The sequence below is a fragment of the Phacochoerus africanus genome, chromosome 15, assembly GCF_016906955.1.
Source record: "Phacochoerus africanus isolate WHEZ1 chromosome 15, ROS_Pafr_v1, whole genome shotgun sequence".
In the NCBI taxonomy this organism is placed as follows: Eukaryota; Metazoa; Chordata; class Mammalia; order Artiodactyla; family Suidae; genus Phacochoerus; species Phacochoerus africanus.
The window spans coordinates 104,640,056-104,652,951 of record NC_062558.1 but is presented as its reverse complement, the minus strand read 5'-3'; the positions used below and the strand labels follow the sequence as shown (position 1 = coordinate 104,652,951).

Genomic DNA, 12,896 nt, shown 5'->3' with positions numbered 1-12,896 from the left:
AATGCTGGATCCTTAACCCACTGAGCCAGGTCAGGGATCAAACCCACAACCTCATGGTTCCTAGTCAGATTCGATTCCACTGTGCCATGACAGGAACTCCAAGGCCTATTTTCCAACTGATCTTATTTCATTTTTCCCCTAGCTGCTCTTCTTTTAACATTTTAGTCAGTAGCATTCATAACAAGAATATTTCCTGCAAGCGGTTTTTCACATTAAAAATGATGGGCTGTAACCAAAGGAGAACAGAGACTCTGATCAAAGACTTCTGTACATTTGTTGCCATTTCAGCTGAGCCTCATAGAACTTACTGGATCTTAGAGGCCTAACAACTTCTTGGATGTTATTTACATTTTTATGAGTTGGATTCTGTAAATTTATATAAACAACATGAGTTTATAGGTTTTTTCCCATCTCTCTCTAGGGTTGCAATAGTTTCTAAATCTTTTGAAGGAAAAACTGATCGCACAGAAGAGTGGTACGGAACCCAGTACAAACAAGAAGCTATACCAGACGAAGTCATTAAGGTAGGGCTAACTCATCTATGAATACACCTGATGACTGAGGGACACACCAGAACATGAGTTCCCTCAATCCACCAATTCATGGCTCAGAATGTGGAGAGTGATGGCCCAGCGCTTCTGTACCATCCCAGGGGATGGGGAGAGCCGGATAGGTTTTGCATGAGGAAATGGCACTACACCCACCTCCTCATATGTCTGTCAGATAGCAGGGCTAGAAAGCGGACTCCCAGCCTCATGTGGTCAAAGATCATTGAATTTCAAAGTACACAGGGATACCAAGGCACCAAGACAGGCAGAAAGGGATAGCAGTAGAGGGCATGAAAGACAGGTGCACGGGCTTCCGAGAGCTCAGGATCTTGCTGTACACACAGGCGGGGAGCAATTTCTGGGATTCATACTGTCTTCACTTTAGGGGAGGACTGTATTTTGTACCTCATATTGTATCATTGCTCTTTTTATCAACACAAGGGCATTACAATTTATTTCAAGACAGATGTGTATAGATAATATGTTAGCTCATTCATCAGTAGTCAGGATTTTGTTTGTCTTATCTACTTGTCTGGTACTTTTTTTTTTGGTTCTCATTGGCTGTATAGCTTTGAGATTGTGTCCTTTTTTTCATAGGAAGGCACCTGGAAGCCTCACTCTAACTAAATTCTAGCTAAACTCAAGTAATGGACATTTCTTAAATGTACCAGGGTAATGACAATACAGGAAAAAGAATAGCTTAAGAAAGAAAATTATTACTGGTACTTTCCTGACATAGTCACAGCATAGAAGCAAAGGTCTGAACCCCTTTAATATGTAAAAATGTCCATCTTACTAAACCGAGGAGAGCTGGTCTCCCATGAATGAGTGCTAGGTCCAAACACACCCTAAAGCAAGAGAGAACCCCTGTTCACCAAACTCTGACCATGGCAGACATGCCCCAAAAGGGAATTTAAACAAATTCATCTGGAAGCTCAGCAATGGAATTAACTTGCTAAGGGTTTACTACTCCCTGCGATTGAGCCATTCTGAAGATTTAAGTTGCTACTTATAAATAACATGGCCAACATCCCCACCACCTGAGTGCCAAAAGACACAAATGCAAAGACCAATATAGAACTGCAAGAGCTGCAAGACTGTGCCACATCAGCTGGAGGCCAAATTACTGAACCCAGAATCATTGGCAGTTGGTTGCTTCTTTTTTTTTTTTTTTTAAACAATAATAAGTCTTATAAATCAGAGTTCATCAATCGGTAGCCTGATCTGTCCCACTTAGCTTTTGGAAGTAGCCATGGAACAGATCCAACCTGCAGATGGTGTCAGTCATGCCCCACAAACCAGATTTAAATCTCAACTTTGTCCTTAACCTTATGCTTGAAATACTGATCCATTTGAAAAATGTGTTTCTTTTTATTTATTTATTTTGGCCTTTTTAGGGCTGCACCCAGAACATATGGAAGTTCCCAGGCAAGGGGTCGAATTGAAGCTGCAGCTGCCGGCCACAGCAACGCCAGATCTGAGCCATGTCTCTGACCTACACCACAGCTCACGGCAACGCCAGATCCCCGACCCACTGAGTGAGGCCAGGGATTGAACCACTACCCTCGTGGATACTAGTTGGATTCGTTACTACAGAGCCACGTCGGGAACTCTTATTTGAAAGTACCCATGGCCATTTGGGAGAGGAGCAGGCCAGGCCTTTGTAAGTCCTGAAGTGAAATAAGCCTGCTTTAATCTAGTTTTCAACCTTACATGCAAGTAATTTAGTACAGCTGAAAGTTTAAGCCAAATAAATGATCTGTTGTCTGGCAGTTGTGGGAATGCATTTTTGTGCAAATTACTCTCCATTCTTTAATGAACCAGAGCCAGAAGTCTTCGTACAGACCGGTTAGCTTCAGTGTTCCAGTCTCAGATTGTTACTTCACCTTAACAGGTCATTTTAAAGATGTGTAAAGAGGAAAAGTAAGTATATAAGTATAAAATCCTGATTAGTACCAAAGACTCCAGCTCAATTTCATGAAAAGTCATCAATAGATCTTGGGAGTAGCCTCTTTATATATGATGAAAAAGAATGCTGTGTGACGTATAGTCCCTTAATATTCTAGCTCTTAAGCAAAGTGACCGGTTTAAACTCTCAAATCAGATTCTAATTGCTATTGTGTTTTTTTTTTCTTTATTCATTCAGAAATGGCAAAATGCTGACCTGAATGGGAAATTTAAACTTCCAACGAAGAATGAATTTATTCCTACAAATTTTGAGATTTTGTCATTAGAAAAAGAAGCAACACCATATCCTTCTCTTATTAAGGTAATATGTTAGAATCAGTGATATTAAATTTAGGGGACACAGCTGTTACATGGAAGGAGCTAGAGAGATGATTTCTTGCCTTTGGTACTGTATTGATTTGGGGGGGGGGGCTCATACCCTAGAGGTAACAGAAAAGTTGCAGAGAGAATAACTACAAGAAATATTAAAAGGCTAAAAATGTTAAAAGTACTAAACAACATAGAATATAGGGAATTGTTTTCTTTGCAGAAAATAAAAGTTAAGTCTGGACTGTAATCAAGTCTATTGAAAGATAGTGAGAGTCCTCTTCTCCATGTTCACTGAAGCCCCAATAAGGAATTAGATTTATTTTTATTTTTAGAAAGTATATTTATGCTGCATTGTAAAGTTAGAGGCAGGAAAGAATCTTTAAAACCATATCCAGGGGAAGCTGGTGGATTCCTGCCCTTAAAAACAATTCTTTCTCATTTTGTCAGAGCAGCTCTATGAAGTTAATAGTGTTATAAGCCAGTGAGAAGAATGACTGAGAAGGGGGTTTTCTCTTTCTTTTTCAGAATATTCTTTTCATGTCATTATTTCACACCTTGGCAAATTGTATAGAAAAATGGATCTGATTATTATAGCATATCCTCTTTTCTAAACTTTAAAACTAACTCAAGTTTCTAAACTTACCACTGTAGACAAACATCTTTCTCTTTTCTTCACATGACCAACCATCCACATTAACTCAATGAGATAAGAATTAGTGTTTAGGAATGTGAAATTTAATTTATCTCAATTGGATTAATAATGAGACAACCATTTTTCTTTAAAAATGACATTTGATGAGTTAGAGGTTAGGTTATTCAAAGAGAAAGCTTTTTTTTTTTTTTTTAGTGGTATTTTAAAATTATAGTTGATTTACAGTGTTGTGTGAGAAAGCTTATTCACTTCAAATTTTTTATTCTTTATTTTAAATTGGCCATCTTAGCATGAATTAAGAACATTATATCCCTTGTCAGAGTTTCAGGGTAGTTTCAGTGAACTTAAAGACTTTAAACTATAGTATGCTTGAGTGATAGGGTGAGTCAGGGAGTGGCTTATTTGTTCACCCTTGACTATATTAGTTACCCATTACTGTGTAACAAATTACTCCAAAATCCAGCAGCTTAAAACCACAGATATTTATTTTATCTCATGCAATTTCCAAGGGTTGGGAATCTGGAAGTGGCTTAGTTGGGTAGTTCTGGCCAGGGACTCTCATGAGGTTATAGTCTAGCTCTTGGCTGGGGCTTTGGTCATCTGAAGGCTCAGTAGGCTTGGAGGATTCTCTCCCAAGTTCACTTGTGTGGTTTGGAGCTTCCCTTAGTTTTTACTACATGGACCTCTCAAGAGTTGCTTGACATGGCAGCTGGCTTCCTCCACAGTGAGTGATCCAAGAGAGAAAATGAGTGGTTAGATGGAAACCAGAGTGTCTTTTATAATCTGATCTCAGAAGTATCATACCATCACTTCTGCCATCTTCTGTTGGTCTCTGTGTGAGTCCAGTGCAGGAGAGAGGACCACACAAGGTGTGACTTTCAGCAGGCAGGTATTGGTGCAGCCTACCTTGCAGGCTGGCTTCCATATACCCACCCTCCAAGGACTCCTGCATCTGCCTCCCAGCATCCAGAAAGACAGGGACAGGACAGTTGGTACTAGCTTCTGTCTGTCTCTTCCTTCTGTGTGTCTTATCTCTTTAACCCAGGACGAGGATAAAAGGGTGATTTCTCTCTGCTGCTGGAATCGCCAGTCATCTCTCCAGCTTCCTACCAGCTAACCCTCTGAGTATACGTCAAGGACAGTAGCCTGTCCAGAACAAAACTCAGCTATTACCTCTGTCCTCCTCCTCTTTTTCTTTCTTTCTTTCTTACTTTTTTTTTTTTAATGTCCCCACCCGCGGCATATGGAAATTTCCAGGCCACGGATCAAATCTGAGCCACAGCTGCAGCAAGGTCGGATCCTTACCCCACTGAACCAGGCCAGGGATTGAACTGGTGCTGCCAGATACAGCCCTGCATCCTAACCCACTGTGCCACAGCAGGAACTCCTGTCCTCCTCCTCTTGAAGAGTGATTTGAGTAAAGGTTTTCGCTGAATGTGCCCATAATTCTCTAAACATATTATTTCTTTATCACAGGATACGGCTATGAGCAAACTCTGGTTCAAACAAGATGATAAGTTTTTCTTGCCCAAGGCCTGTCTCAACTTTGAATTTTTCAGGTATGTAAAATGAATCTAGCTACAAAGCTTGCTTTAAAAATCAGCAATTACATTTCTAAACGGTTTCTTTGCTTCCTTAAGGACCTGTATTTGGAAACAAAAGGAATTAGAGTTATTTAGCCTAGACAGGGAAAGGCTGCTCCTTCCTGTTAAGGGATATTGTAAGAACCAAGACTGCTAATTCTTCCTTTCCATTGATGAGTACAGTCTTTAACTGAAATGATTTATGTTAGCTCTTAGGAGGACCTTCCTAACCTTCAGGGTTTGGGGAAGGCTGTAGACTCACCAGAAGTTTCACTGCAGAAAGAGGAAATTATTTGGGGTATTTTTTGGTTGTGATTTTGGTTTTGTATTCCTAGAACTTGCCCAGAAGAAGAAGTAGTAGTTACTAAATGATCTTGTGTCCTTCCAGACCTTTAATTATCTGAAGCCCTTAGATGCTACTTTCTCTCGTCCTGGCTTGGTAGATGTTTAGTAAAATTTATGAATAATGTTATTGTTGCAATGATTTCTCAATATAAATTTTCGGTTCATCTCTGTCTTATTTGTGTGATAAAGTTATCATTCAAATTCAGATTTTACTTAGTGAGTTTGCACTCCATAATTTTATGTTTCTAAATTTCAGTAGTCAGTGTTTATAAAATAAGCCTATCCTCCTTTAATAATGTTCAGTATAGTGATCAACTTTTGCTTTAATTGTTATTTGATTTGCTTGGCATGAAATTAAAGCTAGATGTGTTTTAAATGTTTTGGAAAAGGGGAAAAGAATCTAAGTAGAAAGATAATAGTTCAGCAACATGTTGAGGTTGTAGGGATATAAACTTTTTTTTTATAGCATGGGATTCATAGATTACCTAGAGCTGCCATGAGATTTTTTTTTTTTTTTTTTTAACTTCAAACATGGACTTTCTGCTTATGGCTTACTGTTGGTAGAGAGCATTACAAAGCTGGTTTTATTTTTTGATATTCAGAGTTTCAGAGAGGTGTTTTTAACACTAAGCAGCTTGTCACACTGTCTTCCCATTTGACGTCTATGATTTGGTTTCAGAATACCTTTTGAGAGACCATTTGACATTTTTGCATTCTCTAAACTGCCCAACATAGTTCTCAGAATGAAAAATGTCTACTTCCCACCGGTCCCTCTCTGAGTTCTAGTCTCTAGAAGTAAACACTCTTAGGTTTCTTGTACATTTTTAACAAAATGTTCTGTTGGTGTGTATCCTTTTAATCTTTTCAGAAATAGGATAAGATTATGCATACTTACATGTTTTTAAAACACGTTAAACATGTAACATATGATTACAAAAAAATGTGTTTTGAATTAACAAATGAACCAGGATTTAATTAAGCCTTCCACTTGAATCATACTCTCTTCTAAAAGTTAAAGACCCTCTCCAGTTCACCAGCACAGCTGCTGTGGACGCAGCATTTTAGGACACTTGGAATTGCATTCTGAGATGGAGCCATATGGCTTTGAACCCCAGATTTGGCTTTTTCTGGCTTTTCACTTCTCCCTGAGGGTGCCTGTGGGGATGAGCTCTTTCAAGGACTCTCTTGTTTTGGTGCTCTTGCTTATGTGAGTTGTGCCTCTCTAAGTTTCTGAGCTGCTCTTTGCCTAAGGAAGGAAGGCTGGCATCATATATAACACTTAAAAAATTAAATGACAGTGTTCTTTTAGTTTGCCAGGTGGAGAATGTTTGCATAGCTGTAGAATTTTTTCTTTGATTTTAATTCTCTGTGGCTAAACACTTTACCCCTATTTTTACTTCGTTATCTCTTTTTGATAAAATTGTTGGTTTTGCTATCAGTACATTTGTTTGTATTTAACTGTGCTATACAGAGTGAAACGTATAGTTTGCTGCCAAACAAACCAAGCCAGGCATCTGCTTCAGATCCTTGACACTAGCAGTTTCCTTAGCCTGGGAGGTTCACTCAGATATCCCCAGGCTTGCTCCTTTGCTTCCTTCAGGTCTGGGCCCAGATGTGGCCTTTGCCTTGATTAACAATTTTATGTGAATTAGCCATCTTCCTGTCCCACTACCACCACTCCCCATCACTCCTATTCCTCTCACTTACCCCGCCTAATTTTTCTCCGAAACTCTCTCACCACCTGATGTATCATATTTAAATGTGTTGTTTCCTCCAACTAGACTCTAAACTCTGATGTCAGAGATGTTGCTGATTTGTTCCTTCCTTATTCCCTATACCTAGGGAAGTGCCTAGCAATGTAGTAAGCTTGTAGTACATATTTTTGAATGAAGGAATCTTTTTCTTTCTTCTCATAAAGGTAAGCAGTGTCACATAATCAGATGAGAAGGTCATTTGAATTTAAATCCTAACTCTGCTGCTACCAGCCCGGATGACATGAAAAAAATGATGTTTCTTATTTGGGAAATGAAGATTTAATTTAGGTGATCTCTGTGGTCCTATTTAGCTCTTGCACTCTGTAATTGTTTCCTCTCTTTCATTGCTCTCTCTCTCAGGTAAAAATTTTCCTATTTTAAAATGTGTGTCTGCAGTTATGTGATGGAAATTACCATTTATTTTGCTGACAGTGTTCTCGTCTATTAGTTGGAGGGAAACCAGAGATAAGCTAACATTGTCACAGATCTCACTTTTTCTCTTAAGTTCATACGGTCACGAAACTTCTCACTCTCATCTTCCTGTCCTCCCGGCTGGCTCAGAGGGAGAAAGAGAACGTGCAGATGCTGTCAGCTCTGTCAGCCATACCTTCTCCTATTAGCCTAAACATATTTTGCCCCTCGCCACTCTTTACCTGCCCTGTGTTTCTAACTTGTCAGTTCTACCACACCCTCTTCACCCACCAGCACTCGTGGCATATTTCAAGCTCCTTTTTTTGGACATCTTGTTTTTTTCCCTCATGAGAAGAGACAGATTCAAGAATTCAGCACATGTCTTCAGAAAGTTATATTAACTGATGTTCCGTTCCTTGATTCTTCTCGAAAGGCCATATCACATCGGGAAGTAATAAATCAGCTATTTTACTGTCAACATTTTCTTCCAGCCCATTTGCTTATGTGGACCCCTTGCACTGTAACATGGCCTATTTGTACCTTGAGCTCCTCAAAGACTCACTCAACGAGTATGCATATGCAGCAGAGCTAGCAGGCTTGAGCTATGACCTCCAAAATACCATCTATGGGATGTATGTAAGTACCCACGTCTTAGAGCCTTCCACTCATCAACATTTTTTTATATTGATTTGATGGAAGCATTTTTGATTGAGGGTATGAGTTTAATTTCTTTTTTAATCTTTGTGGATAATCATATTTTCTCATCATTTAATTTTTAAGTTAGCTCTTACTCTAAGTATTCAGCAGTATACATTCATATTATGCAAATTTTCCTTGATTTCTTTTTTTTTTTTAAACATCTTTCATCAGATAGTCATATTTTTCTCCTCAAACAAAATCGGGCCTTGATTTAGGTTTAGATCTCACCCATTCTGTATCTGAAGTCTTGGTCTTTGACAACAGAGAATGAAATCTTCCTGCCACTGTAAAACATAAGGTTGGCCTGTGCTATTTCCCTAGGAATTCAGGTCATGAGGCTGCATATTCATACTCTTCGGTCATGTTTCTTCATTACCATGCCACTGCTTGAGGTATCAAAGCATTTCTTTTGTTTTTCTTTTTGTTAGTCGCTACATTTATGCTGATCCTCTCCATTGCAACATGACATACCTGTTTATCAGGTTATTGAAGGATGATTTAAAAGAGTATACATATGCAGCACGCCTCTCAGGTTTGAGCTATGGCATTGCATCAGGAATGAATGCAATACTTGTAAGTAAAATGAAAACCAAAGAAAAGGCATCACACTGTTTAAGCATTATGTTGAGCTTGGGAAAACTATTAACTTCTGCATTTTAAAACAAGAAGATTGATGGTTTTTTCCTTGCACCTTTTTAATGACTGAAGAACTCAAGTTAGTATTAATTCCACTAACCCATGATTTAGTAGAGTTTAGTGCAGTCTGTGAACATGTATGTGTGCTCCATTTATTTGCATTTTCCTCTGCTTGAAATGTTTACCATATTAATCCTGAAAGCATCTTGCTCTTTCCATGTATTTGAATATATTAACATGTGTAAGGGAAAAGTACCCATAGTTACTGTTGTGGTGCTGAATTTTACTTATAAGCTTTCTTTATTTCTGCTGACAATTATAGAAAGGTCCTTTGTTTAGATACATCTTACATTTTCATTAATTTTGTAGCATGTGTCATTAACTACTTTTAAGTGTGCTTTAAAATAAGCATTATTAAATACATCCCAAGAAATAACTAGATCCTTTGTCTTGAAACCATTTCTGGATGGTTCCAAATTTATGTCTCATTTCCAAATTAACATCCCTCTCCTGGCACACATTCATCTTCACTTTTCTTGAACGCATATTGTATGTTTTATAACAACTAAAATGAGAGCATGTGCTGTGTATTCCTCTCATTCTTATACAAAAGGGTCTATATTTAGGTTTTTAAATTTTATTTATTTTGCGGTGACTTTTTCTTCACACAAGTGACTTTTCTGGTAGTTTTTGCTTAATGTATAAAAATGTGTATAACCTAATCATTCTGAGTCCAGGGGAATTTGAAGCTCAGGAACCAAAATAAAATCTAAATGGAAAAGTAATAATCTATAGTTTATTTTTTGCTATTGAGTTTTAGAAGCATGTTACCATTAAAATAAGTAATTTTTAACCTGTGATAAAATGGGCTTTCTGCTAGTCAGTCTAGTTCGCGCGGTCCGTGATATGCTTTCCATGGCCAGTGACCTTCTCTCCTGCTAAGGTTCTTGCCTGTCATTTTTCATAAGGTAGAGGCTTTGGTAGATAATCTAGTTGCAGTGTAGCCTCTACTACTATGGGTGCCACCATGTGGCAGTATAATCGTAGGAAATATGATAGCAGGCTTCCCCTGCTTTGCAAATGTTATGCCTTCAGAAACTGTTAAAGTAAATTGTCCTGAAGCAAAATCCAGACAGTACGCACAGTGCGTCCTCACTTCACATCTGTTTTGCCATTGGCATTTGGTGCCTCAGCCAGACTCATCAATAAGCGAGGAGTGAGACATATGGATCTTTATTTGGCAATGTTGAACTGGAAAAGTAGCAAAATGCCATAATGTATAAAATTAGAGCTGCCTGATTTCTTAAAAGATGATTTTAAAAAATATTTATATAGAAATAATTTGGGAACATATCCAGTAGTCTGTTAGATAACACTCCCCTATGATTTTTCACCTTCTTAACACATTTAGAAAAACCTTTTTTTTTTCTTTTTTTTTGGCCATTTCTAGGGCCGCTCCCTCGGCATATGGAGATTCCCAGGCTAGGGGTCCAATCGGAGCTGTAGCCTCCGGCCTACGCCAGAGCCACAGCAACGAGGGATCCGAGCCGCGTCTGCAACCTACACCACAGCTCACGGCAACGCCGGATCGTTAACCCACTGAGCAAGGGCAGGGACCGAACCCGCAACCTCATGGTTCCTAGTCGGATTCGTTGACCACTGCGCCACGACGGGAACTCCTAGAAAAACCTTAAGCCTGCCGTTCCTTAGAAATTATCTTTGAAAATTAATGTTAAAACACATTCTATAATTAATTTTCATTTAATGAGAACTTGAATTTTGATGTATAATGTATGCTGCCATAGTTTGGCACCAGGTAAGTTTTCTGCTCTTGATTTTGTTTAGGAAAAGCTAAATTGTGCTTTTGGGTATTAGTAAACTAAAGATGGTTAATGTTACCTTCCTAAATGTTAAACTATATTAATGAGAAATTAATATTTTTATGTTGATGCACCTGGTTTGGGGATTTTCTAAATGTTTAAAAGTCAAGTTTAAGTTGTTTCATGATATTTTTAGACTTTTAATACCCTGAACCCTTTTGTAGCTCTCGGTGAAAGGTTACAATGACAAGCAGCCAATTTTGCTAAAGAAGATTATTGAGAAAATGGCTACCTTTGAGATTGATGAAAAAAGATTTGAAATTATCAAAGAAGCAGTAAGTTTTCTGCACTTATATTTATGATTAATTTATTTTTAATTTATAAGGTAATACTGCCATATTACGAAAAAAGAGGCAAGGAGGAAAAGAAGTGTTCATCTCAACCTGTCATTGCTAAATTCTATGCTCTACCCAGAAAGAAAGCCTGGGAGGCTGGTGAACATCTGGCCCCCCTCCTCTGTAGGTCCTAAGAGTTAAGTCAGTGCAGTACTGACTTTCAGAGAGGAACCTGAGGTAGTCCTACTGGTTTTCAGGGCCTCCTTGATGTTTTTATCCAACCTCCATTCAAGAAGAACCCTGAGTTCTCTTGTGCCACACTGGATTAAGAATCTGGCATTTTCACCACAGCAGCTCAGGTTGCTGCTGTGGTGAGGGTTCGATCCCCGGCCCAGGAACTTCTACATGCTGTAGTCACGGCCAAGAAAAAAAAAGAAAGAAAGAAAAAGGAGTTCCCGCTGTGGCGCAACGAAATTGGTGGTGTCTTGAGAGTGCTGGAATGTAGGTTGATCCTTGGCTTGGCACAGTGGGTTAAGGATCTGGTGTTGCCGCAGCTGTGCCTTGGGTTGCAACTGCAACTCAGATCTGATCCCTGGCCAAGGAACTCCATATGCTTCAGGGCAGCCAAAAAAAAAAAAAACATTCAATTCTGCAGGCTGGGATCTCAGCCTGCCATGACAGCCTTGTCACATTAGGGCGGATTATTGAGGCTTGATGTATCTTCCACTTAAATTGAACTCAGGATTGGCCCAGCATTGGAACTGCTAGATGGATAGCTACTTTATTTTTTTTCTTTTTAGGGCTGCACCTGCAGCATATGAAAGTTCCTAGACTAGGGGTCAAATCAGAATCGCAGCTGCCAGCCTACACCACAGCCATAGCAACACCAGATCCAAGCCACATCTGCGGCCTACATCGCAACTTGTGGCAGTACTGATCCTTAACCCACTGAGCAAGGCCAGGGATCAAACCCGCATCCTCATGGATACTAGTCAGGTTTTTAACCCGTAGAACAACAGTGGGAACTCCTAGATAGCTACTTTAAAAGCCAAACTGTGATGTTGGTTATACACCAAAAGAAGTTATCATCAATTTTCAAATGAAGATTTAGTATTTTATATGTATACATATCCATGTTGCTTGCTTAGAGAGACTTGGGGTGACCTTATTGTGAAGAATTAAAGGATGCCAAGAGATGTAGGCCCTGGAACCTGGGGATAACTTTCTGAGGGATGAAAGACATCCCATAGTGAAGGCACTTAGAGTGCATATTAGATGCTTCGGGTAAAGCAGTGGCCTGGGCAGAGGGAAGCTTGCTCTCTAGTTTAAGGATCAGAGGGGACGGAGGCCCATTTTAAGTTACATAACTTCAAAAAGGAGAAAGAAGCAAATATCCCTGCATCCCAGTAGCACGTAATTTTTGCAAAACAAAGTTTTGACTATAGCTGATCTTTTGAAATGATTTTTAAAAGATTGATAAAATTAACAAACCCATGTCTCCCTTCACTAGTACATGAGATCGCTTAACAATTTCCGAGCTGAGCAGCCTCACCAGCACGCCATGTACTACCTCCGCCTGCTGATGACGGAAGTGGCCTGGACTAAAGATGAATTAAAAGAAGCCCTGGATGGTGAGACTCTTTCTACTTATAGCCCAGTGCTTTCTTCATTTTTTTTTTTTCTAAATTCATTTGGTTCCTCCTGTTATCTAGTGATTATGCTTTCTAATAACTCGTAGTTCTGTTAAAGCCAAGTGTGCATACTTTTTTTTTTTTTTTTTACAAAAACAGTGGTGGCCTTTGAAGTGACTTTTGTATTTAGGCAGTTTAACCACAT

General features: G+C 39.0%; 1 protein-coding gene across 1 annotated transcript in view; it reads left to right on the top strand.

Moving 5' to 3' along the window:
- Positions 1-12,896, top strand: part of IDE (insulin degrading enzyme) — a 112,200-nt gene that overhangs the window by 80,596 nt on the left and 18,708 nt on the right. Inside the window, 6 exon segments of the mRNA XM_047759975.1 lie at positions 422-524; positions 2,695-2,817; positions 4,954-5,036; positions 8,062-8,206; positions 10,950-11,060; positions 12,571-12,691. Of these exon segments, the coding sequence (XP_047615931.1) occupies positions 422-524; positions 2,695-2,817; positions 4,954-5,036; positions 8,062-8,206; positions 10,950-11,060; positions 12,571-12,691 (686 nt within the window).